The following is a 19,844-nucleotide window of genomic DNA, read 5'->3' as shown; positions in this document are numbered from 1 at the left end:
TTAAATAACCTTCCTCTTCCTGGACTTCCTCCTTACTTACACATGGCTTTCTCAGCCCAAACAGCACTGCCATCTTCAACCAAACCCAGGCTCCGTACATGCGAGCTCCAGGTAGAAACAGGGCTGATACTGCCTTTCCTAGCACATTCACCATACTCTATATCAACAAGTATCGGATTCACATTTTGACCTCATGGTGGCGCAATAGGTAAAGTCAGGGTAGTCATTATTATTCATCCTCTCAGGACAATGAATGTCTAAACTAAATTTCTTGGCAATCCACTGGGTTGTTGCTGACATATTTCAGTTTGGATCAAAAATTGTGGACAAACAGACAGACAGACTGATATTGTTGTCCCTTGAGTTGCTAGCATGGCTACAAACACTTATTTGTGAGTAATTTACAAATATGGATGGCAATTGTCAGGACTAAAGGTCTACTGTGTAGGATTTAGTGGCATCTAGTGGTGAGGCAGCAGATTGCAACCAACTGAAACTTGATCCTTGCGTGAAGGACAATGATGGTAGCCAACATAAAAACACGAATGACCCTATCTAGAGCCAGTGTTTGGTTTGTTCTTTCTGGGCTACTGTAGAACAACATGTTGGAATCAATGGAAGAGGACCCGCTTCATATGTAGATATTAACCGCTCTGTCTAAGGTATCAAAAACAACTATTCTTATTTTCGATGATTATCAAGTAATGGAAACATAGTTATGAATATTATATTCAGTTTCTGCCAATATATCCTACTAAATCCTCCACACTGGACCTTTAAAGCTACTACGTGTAGGGTTTAATTTTATTTTAATTTGGCACTTTGTGGTGATAAGAATGATACAAAAGCAAGTAACATAGATATTTAATAGATTTTTTTTCTGCTGATGAAAACTTGGAACATTTTTCACAGAGCATTTTTCAGTTGTAATTTCTCATTACTTTGACACAGCTAAGACAGCATGTTGCATATAGAATTATAACTTTTTACATGGCCAGACAACCTTTGGGATAAGTAAACCAGTATGTCTTTTGGGAATTTAAGAGAACTGGACCTTACCTGCATAGAAAACCCTGAGAAAAAAAAAATAGTAAAGTGAAAACAATGATTGCCAAATTGTACATTTGCCTTAAAAAAAATCCCCTCTAACTCTGTGGTTCCCAACGTTTTTGGTATGTGGCCCCAGTTATGTCTGCTTCTTTGTCACCAGTTCAACAGAAGAATTGTGTGTCATATGATTTCTGTTTTTTAAGAAAGAGAAACTAGTCCCAAAGGAGGTAACATTATCCAGTAGTTTATGAGAAAAAAAGGTTAAGATTAGAAGAAACAAGAGAAAAAAATATTAATAGCTTTCCTCTTCTGTCAATCATCTCATGACTCCTCAAATGTATCTTGTTTTGACCCCACCTTGGGAACCATTGCTCAGACTTACGCATACAAACACCTTGACTCCCCAAACTAAACACACTCACACATGCAAAGCCAACGCTCATTCACACACAAACATTATTTAGGCTATAAGTGCCTCAGATGAACGAAGACTGCACCAAGCTTCTTTGTGTCTCCTAAACCAAGCAGAAGAGACAGAAATGACTCAGTTTGAAGTGTTACACACACACACACACACTACTCATTATTGAAAAAAGTATTCATCCAGTTGAGCAGTCACCCAGGTGGGGGCAGTGTTGGACACCATGATGAGGACGTAACGGTCAAACTGGCCCTCAGCACACACAATCACACTCCTTGCCTCTCAACAGGAAGCAATATGAGGAGTTATCACACACACACATCTGACAGGAATTCAGACAGGAGATACTGCACACGGGTAAACACTCAGTCGGGGAAATCCAGGACACATACACACTTTCAGACACAGGAAGACAGGTAGAAGTAAAATTAAAATCAAAACTCACATTATTGCTTATATCAAAGTTGAAATTAGATCTGGAAACAGCTGGTGTGTGTGTGTGTGTGTGTGTGTGTGTCGTTGTTGTTTAACTGACTCCTGACCGCTGCTGCCTCTTTGTCTGCTGCTCTGTTTGTCATTTCCATGGGCAGGCAGAGAACTGTGGCACAACGGACACTGTGTGACAGTGGACTATGACACCCTGGACCCTTTGGTTAGACGAGATTCATACGGAGACACATCCTCTCTTGAAACCTGTAAGGTGCATTTTATGGTTTTTCATTAGTAAACTCTCTTTTTTTTTAAATACTTCTTTACCTGTATGTCTTTCTTTCACTTTCTTTTCCTGTTCTGGATTCCTGTTGTGTCTCTGACTTAATTATTAGACAGGATTTAACAGGACAACAATATATTTAAAGACACGGCACACTATGGCAGACGTCTGCTCTGCTCTTACATAATGGTGACCTTTATTCTGTTTCCATGGCATTCTTAGGGAAGCAGAATGCCAATCCAGGGCTGCTTAGTTCTGACTTTTAAAGGACCAAACCAATGTTTTGTAAGGTTTACATCTGTAACAATGAATGTTTTGGTCTCCACCATCTCCTGAGGGAATCTGGCTCTTTAGCTGATCAATGCTTCACTAAGTTCAGAAAGTAAGTCAGGAGACTGAGAGGGTACACCAAAACAATAAAGTTGTGGGCTTGACAACAATGAGCTGAAACTCACTGTAAAGCTCCATAGAGCCGAGGGATGATAACTCTCTGCAGGTTTATCACTATGAGTGACCCCTTTGACATTGTTATTGATATTGATTAGAGCAGCTTTAAGTATATGTTTTCTCCTCGTAAATCGGATAAAACATGCTAAATCGTGACTATAGTCCTTTAAAGGTCCGTTAACCAGTATTTTGGATCAAAAAGACTGTACGTAATGTAAAACCAGTCGATATGAATGCAAAACCCACAGAGAATTATCATCTCCTCTGCAGCTCTACAGAGCCTTTTTTAGCCTCTTTTAGCTCAGGTTTTTGGTTTGACGGCACATTTAAGGCCCATTCATAATTTCTGCCTTCCGATTTTTAGCCTCTTTTAGGTCAGAAGTTTTGTGTCATGGCACATTTAAGGCCAACTTATAGTTTATAGTTATAGGGTCTGTTAAGGTATGCGAGATGTAAATGTTGTCATCCGCCCATGTCCGTAGGGGTCTATGTTGATCCCTTTGTGGTCGCCAAGTGCAGTCCAGACTTTGAGTACTGCGTCGACTATACACATATCAAGCGTGCCAACTGCACATTTTCCAGTTATTAAGTATAATGTCTTGTTCCAAACTCCAGTCCCATTGGTGGCGTATGCACCTCTAGCTGGTTGTCCAAGAAGAACATAACACATGTTGCAAGCTTCTTTTAAAAAGAGGTTGGGCATGGAGATCATTTGTTAACCACATTTATATAATATGTATTTAAAGGAATACAAAGATGGCCAGGACAACTGCAATGGAGTGTGGATCGGGAAAGGTACATATTTAGAAAGCCAGACAGACATGAACCCTGGATTGTAGTATGAAAGGAGCCGCGTGCGCATCCATACAACCAGTACATGTCTGCAGATGTTCAATGCGTTCAGTATGGCCGAGACTTTACTCACTATACACTACCCAAAACAGGAGACAGACAAAGTTAGCAACTAGCTGGTGAAGACAGTGGAGCATTTCGCAGCTAAAGAGTCAGATATTTCCCTCAGGAGGTGGTGGGGACCAAAATGGAGCAACGAGGAGACTAAATACTGGACTTACATTCATCAGGTTGACACAAACATCATCAGGTTAAAATGGGAGTTGGCAGCTGTAGAGCTGCAACAACTTTAAAAGAGATTTGTGAAAATTTGTTTTTTTAGCTTGTCATGGAGCTGTTCTGCCCCCAAGTGGCCAAAAAACAAACAGTAAATGTATCTTTGGCTGCTCTACAGAGGTTGCATCCTTCTGTGGCTGCAGATCCAGTCCCTGAAAAGGTCTGTTTAGACTCTGGCCTTGGCTGTGGTCAGTGCTGTGGGTAATTGTCTGGTCATCGGAGTGACAGCTTACAACTGTTGTGGTCACAAAGACGTTACTGGGAACAGGCACAACGACAATCATCTTGACAGCAGCCGGGCCAGACCCGTGTATTTGGAGGCGGCTGTTTGTCAAAGAGTTTCCTTTTAGTTAGAACAACCGTTCACACAAAGAAAAATACCAACAGAAAAATACACATCCAGACAGCTGAAACAATCACTTAAACCGGCGGTTGAGATTTCAGTTCCAGCTGTTTTATGCCGTTGCTAAATCTGCTCTGCCAGCCATGTAATTTAGATGGACCGATCACTGGGGGAGAAACGCAGAAAAGTGGCATGTAAACGCACATTTACACAGACGCTCACATGAGTGCAAACACACACATGGCCATTACGTTTAACCACCAGCACACACGCATGCACATGAGTATAATGAGGGTGCCAGCCAGTTAGCAATGCAGCCAGTTGCAAGAATGTTGTTTTCAACCACAGGTGGTTCTACTTTACCCTCTCAGCCCACTCACACCCCTCCCCTCTGCTGCCTCTATCACTCCATCTTATTTTACTCTCTCCTATTCTTCTCCCCCCCTTTATCTGGTTTCCCTCTTTCCAGTTGAAGCGTGTTGCTTTCAGGTTCAAGTTGCAGGTTGCAATTTGTCCAGTATGTCCCCATCCCCCTTCTGCACACAAGTCTTTCCAGAGCCCGCCCCCATGTTTACATTCCCCTCTCCATATCTGGCCAGCTCAAGGTCCCTCGTGCTTTGTGTTTCTTTTCTTGAAAGTGCATTATGTGTGTTGTACAAACTCTTCCACCTGTGCAGAAATATGTGCCTGCATGCAGTATTAGTGAATGATCCACCCTTCCTTCTTCTGCCTTCCCCCTCAGACATAAAAATGCATGAGCGCACACTCTCTCCACAGCATTACCTACCTGTGTCAGCCAGGACAGGATGCCGAGGGGGAGGAAAGAGGAGGAGGGATGAAGCAAAGCAAGGCTAATTTTGTAGTGACGGTGAAGGCGGGGATTCGTAGTGCGAGGACTAAGCAGGCAAGGAAGGAGTGACATGAGAGAGGGGAAAGAGAGAGAGTAGGAGGGGGGTTGACACAGGGGGGCTGTTAGCACCTTAAGAGAAAGAATGTTCTTTGCTTGTCTTCCTGTGGCAGCCTGAGAGGACGACACAACTTCAGCTTAGCTCTGAATCTCTATTTCAGCCTCCCTTTCTCTTTGTATCTGTCTCCTCATCCTTTTCATTCTGTCCCCGTCCTTGCCCCCTGTTTCCTTTCAGCTTGTCATCTGTTTCTCTTTTCCTCCTTCTTTGACAATCCGAAGGGAGGCTTCAGCAAGCACTTCCATCCTGTTTCTAGTCAGCAGAAGGGACAGTGAAAGTTTATTCCTGACTGCCGGTGAGAGAGTAAGTAAGCTTTTTGATGCAGATTTGGCATGTGTGTCTTTTTACTGAAGCTCTTACAGTAGTGTGAAAGTTATACAAAGTGTTTATCAGTGTGTGAATGTACTACTCTGTGCATCTGTGTGTCTATGTGTGTGTGTGACTTAACAGACCAGCTGTGAGGGTTTACCATGCCTGTCTGGTATTTGAGTTTTATTGCCTCTCTGGACTTAAGAGGCTGTGCTCATACAGCTGCGGTATGCACTGTATGTATTGTTGCAGTAACTGTACGAGGCAGTTTCTTATCTCGTCTGAATGTAACAGCCTTTATCAGGAAAAGAACTTGCTTGTGTAGTTCTCATACAATACTGTCCAATATGTTTTTGGCAGCATGACCAAGGATATTGTTCAGCATTTGACTGTTGTGTCTACGAAATGTCTAACAATAGGGAAGAAAGCCAAAGTTAATCAGTTCATGCTCATATTTAACAAAAAAGACTTAAATAATGATGGAAATGCGCTCTCTTGTTGCTACAGACAGTTCAAGTATATGTGCGCGTGTGTGTGTGTGTGTGTGTGTGTGTGTGTGTGTGTATGTGCAATCAGCTCTATCTGACCTCAGGTATACTTCTATGATGGACATGTCCTTTGCCTGACACGCACACACACAACTACACACGTATGCATCCGCCAGCACACACAAAGGGGCTCTGTGTTATCTACATGGAGTGTGTCTGGGGTGATGGCTGCGTTCCAACAGGTGATGTGTCTGTGTGTGTGTGTGTGTGTGTGTGTGTGCGCGCATCACAGTGAATCATATACAGTAGTAGTGCAGGTACAAAGTCATACAATTGTGTAATTTATGCTTTTAGTTACAATTTTACAGTATAACTTTGATTACTCACTAAAATCTTTCGAAACATTGTTCTCAGTGTAGCTGCCATAACCCAGATTAGAGAAGACAGAGTTAATAACAAATAATGAAAAAAATGTTGCTATGCTCCAACACCATCAGATGTCACCATGAGGTCACAGCATTACACTTTAAGGCTACATACATGCTGCTGTAAACCTCTGACTGGTGGAACTGCTGCACACGTTTTGGAGAAAATTACTAATTTATGTTAGAGCTGAAACAAATAGTCATTTAAATGAACAGTCGATGGAAAGAAAGTTAGAATATATCATTCAAATCTTTTTTTAAACAAAAAATATCCAGTTCAATCTTCTTAAATATGAATATTAGCTGTTTTTTCTTAGTTATTTATCTTTTTTTTATTGTAAATTTAATATCTTTGGGTAATTTTCAAGTTTGTTTCTGCTTTTTTTGTTTGTTTGTTTGTTTGTTTGTTGAAGAACCTCTGATTTCATCATGCCCTCTTCACTTCTGCCACCAAACCTCCACCCTCCTTTCAACAGGTCACATTTGCATCTGTTTTCCATTCTTCTGTTAACATATAAACCTCAAACTGACCTCAGTGATTTTGTCTTCACAGCTTCACCTCATATTCAGGACCCTGGAAATGGCAGCTTAAATGGTGTGAGGAAGAGGAGTAGTGAGGAAGGAGCTTCCTTCTGCCTGACCGCCAGCAGCCCCAGCTTCAGCGACCGAGCTCCATCTGCCAGCAGTGATTCAGGCCTGTCTGTTGCCTCACAGGGACCAACCGGAGCCGGACAGAGGAGAGGGGTTGCACAGGACAAGTGTACCCAGGCAAGGAGGCTGTTCCCTGGGGTGGACTTTGAGATTGCTCAGCCTCTTCTGGAGGTCATGACTGAGTTTGCTGCATCCAGCAGAGGAGAGGGGGAGATGACTGGAGATGAGTCTGGACTGGGACATACTGTCAATGGAGAGGCTTCGTCGAACGAGAGGGAAACTGATATATTAGATGATGAGGATGAGTTAGATGGTGTAGCAGCTCCTGCTTCAGACTTGCCGAGCTCTAGCAGTATCTGCTCCCTTTCCTCCGAGAACCTGCCTGAAACCCAGAGATCAGCCCACACCGAGTACTCCACACACTCCTGGGTTCAACAGCAGCAGATGGTTGATGTTGTCACTGATACCTACCTTCAAACTGATGGGGAAGAGAAGTTGAACAGGGTGAGGAAACAGAGGCCGCCACCTCTGACAGCTCCTGACACACCAACTCGAGGACTCAGCAGCAGGGAGGCAGTGCAGAGAGTGCTGGTGGACGAGGACGGCACACACAACGTCACACAGAACACAGATGTTGCACGCAACCTACAGTCTGCTGATACCACAAACACTTCATCTTGCCAAGAAGAGGATTTGTCGTCATTAACCACAGACATTGACGAATCCATAGAGCAGCTGAACCAGCTTATTTTGGATTTGGATCCCACCTTTGTTCCTGTTCCTACCCGCTGTGCCCCCCTTTCCCGCTCTGCCTCTCTGCATACCAACGGCCTCAGCAACAAGGGAAATACCCATCGGTCAGGTAAGACTTCAAAATAAATGGGAAAAAAAAGCATCACAACATAGAACAGAAAACTAGTTTGAAACAACGCCAACTTCTCTTCTTGGCTGACAACATAGTTCTTTGGAACACACTAAAATTTCTCAAGATCAGATTTATCAGATTGACATGAAATATTGTGGAGACGTTCATGGTTCCCAGAGGATGAATCCCACCATGAGGTTGAACTTAGGGTTGGGCCAGTGTATTAAGCCAAACACCAGATTGGACTGATTTACAGAATTTTACCATTAAGTGTCACACTTGACTTAGCAGCAACCCTCGAGTGGAACAAAATGACACTGTGTCCTTACAGCAAATGAGCGTCCAACTATCAGTTCACAATGTGTTACACTGGAGCTCTCTATCTACACTGAATCCATTAAATATGCACCTCTGTTAAACCACATAGCTATCAGCTGTGTGCTCAAGATCAGACTGGAGATGTAACCACTGAAAAGATAGAAAGGTAGCCTACTTGCTGTCTCTCCTACATTTGTAAAGTTGCTTTTTAAAACAGAAAGCACACGTTCTATATTGTGATATTTACTGGAAATGAAAGACAATATAGCCAACAGCAAGTAGGTTATTATAAGCAATGGTCATTTATCTTACCAGAAACTGTTCGCTTCCTGGCAATCTCCCCCGAGACAGCTTCCACCTTATTTAGGTTTTTGACATAAGGAAGTAATGTACAGATAATTCCTTATTTCAACTTCATGAATCAGCCATTCTTTTCCATTGTGGAGCTTTCAAAGCAAGTAACAGGAATAAACAGAAACAGGGTGTCTGACAAAAGCTCAGCTCAAACCAGCGTACTGTGTCACCTGCAACCAGTTAGGACACCTCTTTTGTCAGCTTTAAATCCACAGTGTTGCCATATTGGTGTATATAGCTTTAGTTTTCTAAAGAGACTAACTCTGCCATCTCTCACCTCGTCACGCAAAAAAACACATGAACTTTCTAGTAAACAAACACAATGTGCGCTGCTAAACCCCCCCCTCCCAACTCTACTGAAATTTGTTCTCTTTGATGCTCTCGATGCTTGACTCAGCAATAAATTGCACTTGGCCTGTTGGACACTTGTTACTCTGTTAGTCTGATTATAGAATAAACATAATATGTCATGATAATATTGCTTATTACTGATGCAATAGAGGTTTGATTTAGCACTCTGATGCCATCAGCAGAGGTAGCTACTTTTTAATTTGCCAGAAAGTTTCATAATGACAAATGCAGGTTCAGTCAGTTTGCATGAAATCTGGAAAACTGGTTTAAGCTCGCACACCAAACCAGACCCACAAAACTGGAAATGTTAAAACTCCAGCTGACATTTGTGGTTTTGAGTAAAATTTCTCAACAACTGTTGGTTGCATTGCCATGAAATTTGCCAGACACATGATCCAGTCTTTTGGTTTATGATCAGATACCTGCAAAACTAATGTCATTCCCATCAGCCGCATGTTAGCATGCTGATGTTAGCATTTAGCTCAAAGCCCTGCCGTGCAGACTCACTGAGTTGCTAGCGTGGTTGTAGACTGCAGACACAGATATTCAAGAGGCGAATATTACAAACCCTCAGCACTTAAAGCCAGCATTTTTTGAGTTGCTAAAAACAGCTATTACTAAAAATGTATGTATTTTGGGTAAACTGACCCCTTACCTTGGTAAGTTCTAACAGTACCTTTACACAGCTCTACTTGTACAGAGACATAAAACAGTCCACTGTGACATTATGACTGACTGAAATGCCACACTAAAGAAAATACACGTGTGCCAGTTCAGCCAGTACAGAGACCCATTTATAATCCAGACTAAAGGACTGAAGCACTGCCTCATTTTGGAAATCTCCACCTGAGAGAGACGAATACATGTGGGTTTGTTACAGAAGGTGTGTTTGTTCGTGTGCAAGGTGTTTGCTGAAAGGGTGGAAGCATTTGATTAAACAGGTGGTAGATATTCCTGCTGATGTAAGCAGTGTAAAATCTGGTCTCTACACAAAGATTTGTTTACCCTCCAATTTGTCTTATTTGGAATGGAAATCTACAGAAGTGGAAGAAATGGTTAGATAAGTAAAGTATGTGAAAAGATGGACCAGTCAGACCTCTCACCACAGTGAAACTGGAGTACTGCCATCAAAACTTATCCACTGACATAATTACAGAACCCCAGTTTTACAAACAGCTGAATGGGATTAAATGAGTCATTTCTTATCAGAAAAGATTTAGTCAAGCATGTTTGACATTGTTAAAGAGGGATATAATAATACTGCTACAGCTTTCTCATGAGCAGATTTAGATCTACACTCCACTGTGTAACTTCTGATTAAACTGAACAGAATAGTTCAGTCCTGATAAGGAAAAGCAGGATCCCAAAGTTAAAGTTGAACTTAATGGTTAGAGAGCCAAATCCTAACTCATAAGGAGAGATGCAATGTAAAATAACCTCATGGAAGTATGCCTAAGGGTGTCCCATATCTGATGATGTTACATAGGAAATACCAGTACCTTAACACAAATCTGTTTTAAATTTAATTTACCCAAAAGTTTGCAGTGAAAAAATAATGTTTCTGCTCTATAAGACATCTTCTCTGTCAACAGCAGCACTCACAGGGAGCAGATGGGACTGTAACTTTCATAGTTCAGGAAATGAATCTATTAGCCTAGTTATCATTCAGACCTGCAGGCCTGTTGCTTTCATTCATGGATGGATTCCTGAATAGGCCCACCGGGCACAGGCCTCAAAGACCACAAACAGATGAAGAGGAAAGACACACAAAATAAGTACACAAATGGGCAAAAAAACAAAACAAAACAAAAAAAAACCATCGAGACACAAAATGACTGAAAGAGACACGAAACAGCCACAAAGATACAAAATTACCTCAAAGGGCCACAAAAGCAAATGACAAACAGCAGACAGCTGACTTATGGAAATCAAAAAAAAGAGCTGATTTCAAAATTATTCAGACCAGTCAATGTGGACTGAGCCAAATATTCGGATGAAATGAGTTTCAGGTACAGACCATGTTAGGATAATGTATGTAGTACGAGTATCATCAGAGTATAATGTGTCAATATTTGTACTCGACGATGAAGAAACAAACCTCATTTGGCTAGCTGTGTTCAATCTCATGATGATCAAAAGTGGTCTGATGCTCAATTCTGATGCTGTTCTGTAAATAGTTTTCTAATTAATAATAAATATAGCAACTTCTAATCAACTCATATCAATGTCAGGCTTAAAATAACAATGTCGAGTTAAGCTCCGCAAATTTCTGGTTTAAGCCACACCCAGTGCGTATTTAAACTCCGCCTGTTTTGAGTGCGGGTACAGATAGAGATAATTTGTCTGTTCGAAGAGCTACAGATACAGATAATGGTGTACTCGTTCATCCATACTGTCAATCTGTAGTCTTTGAAGTGAAAACTTCACTGATGTGAAATGAAGTTCAGCGGTGATAAAAGTTGAAGACAATCAGTAGTTTACTATTTAGTTCACTATGAGATAACTGCACCCTATTGTCTCCAACACGCCTTCTTATGCAATTCCACTTCATGTAATCGATTTATGAAATTCAGATGTCTGATCTCACACTACATAATACAATCTATTTTAATTATTTTGAATCTGGAGTGGGGCAACAAAAATCATCCAGTGCCTGTGCCTGTTTGCTAATTCAGCTGGTTATTTCACTGTCTGTAAAAGCTAATGAAAATATAAATGCGGCAGTGAAGGGTTGCTTTTTCATAAAATGAAGTATAAAATTCAGTCCTTACACATGACTTTTAGTCTGAGTGAAGAAATCATTAACAAAAGTACAAGGAAGGTTAATTTTTCTCAGGCTATCAATACTGCTGTCTCTCATCTACAAGAGGGAGTCAAGTCTGTAATTTATTCATTTGACTCTGTACTTTAACTAAACCATGCTGAAGTTCAATGTGGCCAATTCCAAATGGTGTCTAATGCCTCCAGTTATATTTTTTATCTGACTGGAATCACTGGAAGACAAAATGTGATCCTCTGATGCATTGTACTCAAACTAATGATTGACTTGTACTTTAGTCCTTTGACTTGGAAATGACCCGATATTCTCCCCAAAGCCAAAGATTAAATAACTAATTTACCTTACAAAAAATATATATTGAAAAAAGGCTAGCACAATATCAGATTTTCACTGCACAACTATTGTGACCAAAGCAGAGTCAAAACAAAACCAAAACAGAAGGAAACGGACATTATTTCAGAGTCACTGGATTATTTACACGATATTATTATTTGTGTATTTTAAACATGGTATCAATATTACATTTTTAAATTTCACTGTTAGTGTCAATACCGGTATATAACAACATCCCTATATTGAATTGATTCGACATGTTGTGTGAAAAAAAGTGTAAAAGTGCAGACAAATAAAGCCTGTTCAGGACAAACACTGACTTTGTCCCACCTTTCAAACCTGAGCATGTCACAGTGATGATGCCTGTGTTCATGACCCATGTGTGTCAGCGTTGCCTCCTCACTGTTTCTTCTCCCCCTGCTGGCACACATGACAGATTTACTACCTCTCACATCCACTGGGATGCACCCAGGAGGAAGAGGCACATTTCTGCTGCGACTTCTAGCCCTGATTCATTTTCTGTTTTAAGACTGTGGGTCATAGGTGTACGAGTGATGTCATCACTTCCCAGCTCTTTGCGTACAGAGCAGCTGTTCCATCAAAGCTAACCTCAGAGTGGCCCGATGGTTCACATGGGAGCTCCCCGCAGTTGAGAGCGGCTGTGACAGCTCCTGAATCCCGTCTGTCAGGATCTCTGCTGTGGTTATCTTTGACCCACGGCCATGTGCCACGCAGGGTTACATTACTGCTGACGTTTAACCTCTAACCCTGTGTTTTTGTGCAGCCTCAGGTCAGTGAGGCTCTTCTTCTAATCATGGAATTTGAGCACAGGAAATGGAGCATGTGTGTTTGTATGTATGTAGGTCAGCGAGTTTGTCAGGAGGATATTTCCCGAGGGCATACTGGAAGCAGTAACACTAATATTTCACTGCTTAGTTACTGTGTGTGTGTGTGTGTGTGTGTGTGTGTGTGTGTGTGTGTGTGTGTGTGTGTGTGTGTGTGTGGAAGTGTCTGTTTGTAACGTGTGATTTTCTGGGCGATGTTTTGAGGCAGGATTTTGTAAGCGATCAGGAATGCTTTTGAAGTTTGACACAACACTTTGCTCTCCAGTGTGTTTGCATCATGCCCTCCTTCTCCCTCTCATCATCTGTTGAGTTGCAGTCTTCAAAAGAGAATAGCCTCCCTACAAATACAGTGGGGATCAAGTGATACTTGATCGACACTGTAAAAAAAAAAAAAAAAAAGGATGCTCTGTGGAAGCACCCTCAGCAGGCCCTCTGGTGTAGAGGAGGAACTGGATTAGTTTCACTTGGGCTAGCCTGGCCTTTCATGTGAGTTTGAGATGATGGATGCTCACAATGAAAGCTGAGCTCACAATGTTCCACAGTGCTGTTTATGGTTGATATGCACAATGGAGTGTGGTCCCATATATGGTCAATCTCTATCATGACTCACACACCAGACTTTGGTTTCAGTGTTATGGTGTGTTTTGGTGTTTCCACAGTCTTCAAAGGCTGCAGCATGGTAATATGTTCAGGCTGGGTAGAAGAACAAAAACATCTATTTTATCATGTCTGCATTACTACCTTACTAATTTTAGTTTCTTGTGAATAAATGTAAATATTAACACAAAGTTAGCCCCAGTATCGCAAAATTATCTTTTTTTTCCCCACAAAATGATTCTAATTTGTCAACGTCACCCAACTTGGCTCACTCCAAGAGCAACACAGCTGCTACAATCTGCAAGCTGAGGTCTTAAGACTGGCGTCGGTAGCTGAGCTAGCGCTGCTGCCAGCAGGCTAATCCACTAACATGAGAAAATAAAGAAACTGCAAGTTGATGTTTCAGTGTCAGGTCATTGGTGAAGGTCTGTCACACTAGTTTTTATGGTGTATCTCACACCGCTGGCACAAATCACCTCTTGTTGGCCCTTGTCGGTGGCTTTTCGGTCAATTCAGCATGTTGAATCTGTGTCAAGAGCCTGTTGGTGAGTGACATCACTCTGTCACTTCAGCTAGGTGCACGAAAGGAGAAACAGAAGTAAGGAAAGCAAATAAAGTCAAGACCAAAGTCAAGAAGGTGTAAGATCAAAACAAACTTGTTACATTAGGTTAGATTATTTTTTCAGCCATTCAGCTCTTTAGCAGAAACAGTTGTTTGTGTTATTATTTGCTAGTGCACTGTAAATATCACTTGTTCTTTTAACGTCAGGTTATGTTATAAATGTACTAACTGGCTAACTAGCATCCTGAATCCATCCTGTCATTCTTCTGGTTTTCTTTTTTTAATGACAGATACGGACAACCAGTGTCTGCTGGTACAGAGAGTTATTACCTCTCACGAGCTAGTTGGCCATTGGCTGTAACCTTTACGGAGTGCTTTTTTGGCTGAGAAACAGGCGACGTGAGGCAACACAACAGTTGGCCTTCATTGCCACTTGATGTCACTTTGGTGTGTCTGGGCCTTTTGGATGCCATAAAACTCAACAGAAGAAGAATAGCATTGGGCAAGGATGTATGTATTATTACTATTTTCAGGAACATGGCGTGTGAGGAGCTGTTTTTGTCTGGTGCCAGTGTTCTTGTAAATTATTCAATATTCCACAAGACTGATGGACAAGTGATGTTTTTTTCATGCTTTACTGTAAACAATTTGGATACATCACAGCAGTCTTGTGATTGATTCAAGTGCCCTGTGAGAAAGTGTCTTTTATCAAATGAAAGTCACTCTTCACATGTTGTCCCTGCAGTGTTACTGCTTTCATTCACAATACAGCCGTACCAGCATTTTCCTTGAGGTGTAGGTCTTTAAGTGGGAAACTGGCAGAACAGATTTCCCTAAATATCAATCCCTGCCTCCTTTCACGCATGAGCTCATGCAGGCAGTGTACCTGAATATTTCAGGGATAGACCACATGTGTGTCTAGAGGCACTTTTGGCTTTTTCCTTGGCGGTCTTACAGGAGTTTCAACCCCCTTCAAACCCCCAGAAATGATTGTTTGAAGAGGAAAACGTGTGCCTCTCTCAGTCCCCACCTTGACTAACAGGTGGCAGAGACATGAAGTGATAGAATACCTCAGCACTGTACAGTAATAACACTGCTAGCACCACCTCTGCATGAGGTGAAAACTTTATTTCTATTTTTACATGGTTTGAATGGCCTCATTGCTCATGGGGGAATCACACTGACTTTTACTTTGCATAATAATATCACAGATTCTTATACCGATTTTAGTCTTATAACAGCAATACTTGGTTGTCTATGGGGAAAAAGAAAAGCAAAAAACTGAAGTTGCAAGTAACAATAAAGACTGGGACCAGAGACAATGGATAGTTTAACGATGTGACCATACATATAATTTAGTATGAATGCTGATGTAGCAGCACAGTATGTGATGGAATACTCGAGGCCAATACATTTTTCGGTTGAAGTTGCTGATAGCCAATATTTTGTACCCCCTTACTACTAACATTTCATTGGTTTAACTTAAACTGAAGGTTTAGCTTACTACTTTGCAGAACCTGAGTGATACTGGAATTTTGATGCCAATACAGATGTTGATATTTGACTGTTTACTAAAAAATCTGCTCATTATATATAAGTCAATATTTCTTTTAACATAAACAGTAACATAACCAAGTATTTCTGAAAAGGATTGCTTCATTTTTGTTTTATTAATGGATGGCGAACAACCTTTGCATCAAGAGGGGTTTTTTAGCAGTTAAAACAAATTTGTCAGTGTTCTTTATTTGTCCAAAGTGGTATTTTCTTGTTTTTTATTTGCTGACATATAATCTAATACTAAAGCATGAAGCTAAAATAAACTGATGGAGCTCTCATACTGTATAAATCTTTTTAAAAACCAACTAGATAAAACTGAAATGTGTGGTTGTCTCTCTTGATGATCTGAAAAGAGAACGACTGTGTGTTCCAACAGATGTTTTTCCGACAAGCTGCCATGATGTTTTTACAGGTCTCGCTTAGTCACACAGTGTCTACTCTGATGACAAGAGCTGCACACTGATGATAAACATACTGATTGATGCTTCTGACAGAGACAAACACGCTAAACATGAACCATGTCATCACCTTTTATTGCCATCTGGTCATAACAAGGTGTGAATCCATTTAATCTTGTGGGTTTTCTTGCCAGAATAGACATAACAGTCTGTGGATATTTAATTTCATAAAGGAATGCATGAATGATTTTGATTCTTTGGTTGATTTTTTTTCAGATCATAATCTGTCTGACTGTCTGACTCTCCTTATCTGCTTCCCACGCTCCTTGTCCCCACCCTCACCCCTTTGTTATCTCAGGGTGGAGGCAGCAGATGCAGGTCAGTGATGTGACAGACTATGCTGGTCTCCATAGTCCAGGATGGAGAGGGGGTGGTGCTCAGAGCTTCAGAGGCTCCCCAGTCTACAGTCCTTCCTACTCACCATCTCAGGTAAACACAGTTTTGCTATTCACCTGACCTGACAGACACTGTGACTGCTGGTAATATAACTTAACCCATGCTCAGCTATAACTGCAGAAAGCTGTTAAAGTATACCGATATACTCATAATGGCACAGGGGTCACTAATAGGGATGAACCTACAGAGAAATGGGGCTACCCTCAGCTTTCCAGAGCTTTATAGTGAGTTCCAGCACACTGTTAAGCTGTACGACCCACAATTGTACTGTTTTGGTTCACTCTCACTCTCACAGCTCTCAGAGTGTCATTTTTAATTCTTTTTTGGGCGGCATTTTACCTTTATAGATAGGACAGCTATGGTTGACAGGAAGGCGGGAGAGAGATTGGATGACATGCAGCAAAGGGCTACAGGTTGGAATTGAACCCGGGCCCCTTCAAAGCACTCACCCTATATGGGGCACACAGTCCAGCAGATGAGCTAAAAGTTGCCTCTGCTTTTAGAAAAATAGCTCTATAAACCGACAGTACACTACCCACTCAGCACCAAACAGAAGACAGACACAGTTAGAGACTTGCTGGTGAATATAGTGGAACATTTAGCAGCTAAAGAGATGTTTGCCTCAGGGGTTGGTAGATACCACAGACTCTATAAAATAATGGATGTAGTTAATGTGATGTCACCCAATGGTTTGTGGACTGCAGTTATGAAGCCTTGAGTTTGGCATTTTGGCCATCACTTTCTTGGGTTTTTTGGAGCCAGAAGTGACCATATTTGGACGCGAGAGTGGAGCTATGCAGGGGGGTGGATCTGACTCTAGGACTGGATTGCCCAAAGTAGCATACCCTTAAATGTGCAAATTTAAGCCTTCATAGAATGTAAGCAGGTGAGTTACATAAAAAAAAACATTCACCTCCCATACAGTTGCCATGAATGTTGAAATAAACTACAAAGACCAAAACTATTTTTGTACCAGGCTGTAAATGTGTTTATTTCTGCTGTAAAGTTGGGCAATTTAACATGAGGTTCTATGGGGAGTAACTGGCTTCTGGAGCCAGCCACAAGTGGCGATTTGAGGAACTGCAGTTTTTGGCACTTCTGCAACGGCTTCATTTCTCAGCCTCAAAGATTGCAGCTTGGTAGAGACCAAAAACAGAGCTAAAAGAGAGTGACTTTGGACTTACATTGACCAGGCAGACACATACACAACTCAAAATGAATAATAATGTTATTCCGATTATTACTGCTGATTGTGGAAATTAGCAGCTGTTTGCTAACAAGTTCTCTGTATCACCCTCAAATCTGATGATATAACTTGTTTCTGCTGCCCCCAAGTGGCCAAAAAACAAAAGAAATAAAATCAGTTATCGCAGCTTTAAAGATTGCAGATAAATGTATCGCTGTTTCATGCAGTTTAACTGGTCTTGCTCTGATCATATTTTTACCAAATTATTTTGGGTTCAATAACTTTAAATTTAATCTTTTTTTTCCTGGTTTACATGAATGAAAAAACTGACAGAGTTCTCTCTCTCTGTTGAGATTATGATTACGTAACTGTGTTTATCTCTTTAGATGTTTTTTTTCTACCTTCCCCTCTCTCTCTTTTCTTTTTTTAAAGGCTTGAGGTTTCTGCTCTCGCACTCACTCTTATGGCTGGGTGGCATGAATGGCCCGACTGTTTACACCAAAACACAGGCTGTAGCCACACACAGATCACAAGACTGATGTCTGCTGGTGTATGTGTGTGTTTGTGTGGGCTTGTTACCCTTTAAAAACATGTTATTGACTTCACCCCTGATATATTTTCTTACTTTTTAATTCTGTTATTCTTTTTGAAAGCATGGGCATCTCTACAAAACCAACAGCGTGGACTATCGGGGACACACAGATAGCTGTGACATTGTTCCTCCTACTCCGGCCTTCCCTGTGTCTCCTCCAACGCCCTATGGTAAGAGATAATGTCAAAATGGATACTTCTTGATGTGGGTGTGTATGCATTTCGGAGTCTTATCAGCTTCTGCTTTCTATTCCCAGTGAAACATTTCTCCGAATTTTCCCAGCTCAGGACTGGCGTGCAGTGGGACCAACACAACTGGACACAAGGTACACTTTCTCAAGTGTGTGTGTGACCATACACACGTATAGGTGTGTGTGTGTGTGTGTGACTGGTGAGAGCACTAGAGTTTAAACCCAAACACTCAAGCTCCTGATTGCTGCCGGACAGGGTTCAAGGGCCGGCTGGAATGTCCTCTTGGCATAATATACCAAACACACACACACACACACACAAACACACACACACACACACACACACACACACACACACACACACACACCTGGCCTGTCCTTTGTTGCCATTGGCTGGATATGTGGGCATGGCTCTGTTTGTGGTAAGTCATGTCTGGCAGAGAGGCAGACAGATGGCTTGTTTATTATTTTTAAGGTTTGAGGTAAAAAGCGTTTGGAGGAGTTGATAAAAAATGGATTGGGAAATCCTTTCAGGCCCATGCAAGGACAGCTGATACTGGACGTCCGCTAATAATAGTTGAGGGTAACAGAGGAAGAGACCACTGCAGGCAGGATGTCCACTCACGTCCTGTTCTGGGAGGGGACAGGAGGAGAGGGGAGGGTCTTTTGTTGCTGGGACATCCTGCCTGAGGAGATATGCAATACACAGCTGCAGAAGGAATTTACTGTAGTGTCAAAAAACACAAGCGTCTTTCAATGGTTGTGTCTCATATCTGATTTTAGTAGCTGTTGTGTTCCTGTCATAGTTACAAACATTTTGTGCTTTCAAGCTCCGGAAAGACAACATATTATTTGTGTCAATGGCCACAATGAAACACAATCAAAATATCTTTTTGCCATTTAAAATAATCACTGACAAAAATCATTTCAACAGTTTCTTTTTAAGTGCTTGGGGATGCATGATTCTGTTATCAAGTATAACAATATTGTAAATAAAAAATCAAGTTTTCTATCTTGGCATTCTGACATGACTACCTGCCATGACCTCAGTTAAAAGTTTACGAGAGCTGCTGAATATAACTGGACATAGTAAAGTAATGGTGCAGAAAATAACACCGATTAGCATTTTTCTTTACTTTAAATGGTCAGAAACAGCTAAAAAAAATAGCCTGAAAAAGGACATAGTATGTCTAAAAATGCTCCCATGTGGGTAACAAAGAAAATAGTATTCATGTACACAACATTTGTAAAAGGTCCAGTGGCATCAAGCAGTGAGGACTGCAGGTTGCAACCAGCTGGAAGAAAATATTTACGTGCACTTACCGTAAAACTTGGTGTATAAGTCGCACTTTTTTCCCCTTTTTTTTCATCTAAAAAGTTGGGTGCGGGTTATAGACCGGTGCGACCTATAGACCAAGGTAAATGCTGACATAGGTAATTTGACCCACAAGATGGCGCTACGTTAGGCTGACCATACGTCCTCTTTTGCCCGGACATGTCCACTTTTCACGTCCCGTCCGGG

At 41.4% G+C, this 19,844-nt stretch overlaps 1 protein-coding gene across 2 annotated transcripts in view; it reads left to right on the top strand.

Annotated features, from left to right (window-relative positions):
- Positions 1 to 19,844, top strand: part of si:ch211-191a24.3 (tensin-3) — a 67,263-nt gene that overhangs the window by 17,773 nt on the left and 29,646 nt on the right. The window contains exons 12-16 of one of the 2 annotated variants that reach the window (XM_050054035.1): positions 2,062 to 2,166; positions 6,842 to 7,801; positions 16,257 to 16,387; positions 18,194 to 18,302; positions 18,389 to 18,457. In XM_050054035.1, coding sequence (XP_049909992.1) covers positions 2,062 to 2,166; positions 6,842 to 7,801; positions 16,257 to 16,387; positions 18,194 to 18,302; positions 18,389 to 18,457 — 1,374 coding nt within the window. The remainder of the gene's footprint in view (positions 1 to 2,061; positions 2,167 to 6,841; positions 7,802 to 16,256; positions 16,388 to 18,193; positions 18,303 to 18,388; positions 18,458 to 19,844) is intronic. The other variant, XM_050054037.1, reaches the window with a different exon arrangement.

Source organism: Epinephelus moara, chromosome 10 (assembly GCF_006386435.1).
Source record: "Epinephelus moara isolate mb chromosome 10, YSFRI_EMoa_1.0, whole genome shotgun sequence".
NCBI lineage: Eukaryota > Metazoa > Chordata > Actinopteri > Perciformes > Serranidae > Epinephelus > Epinephelus moara.
Note: the sequence above shows the minus strand (reverse complement) of the source record. Positions and strands in the feature narration are given on the sequence as shown.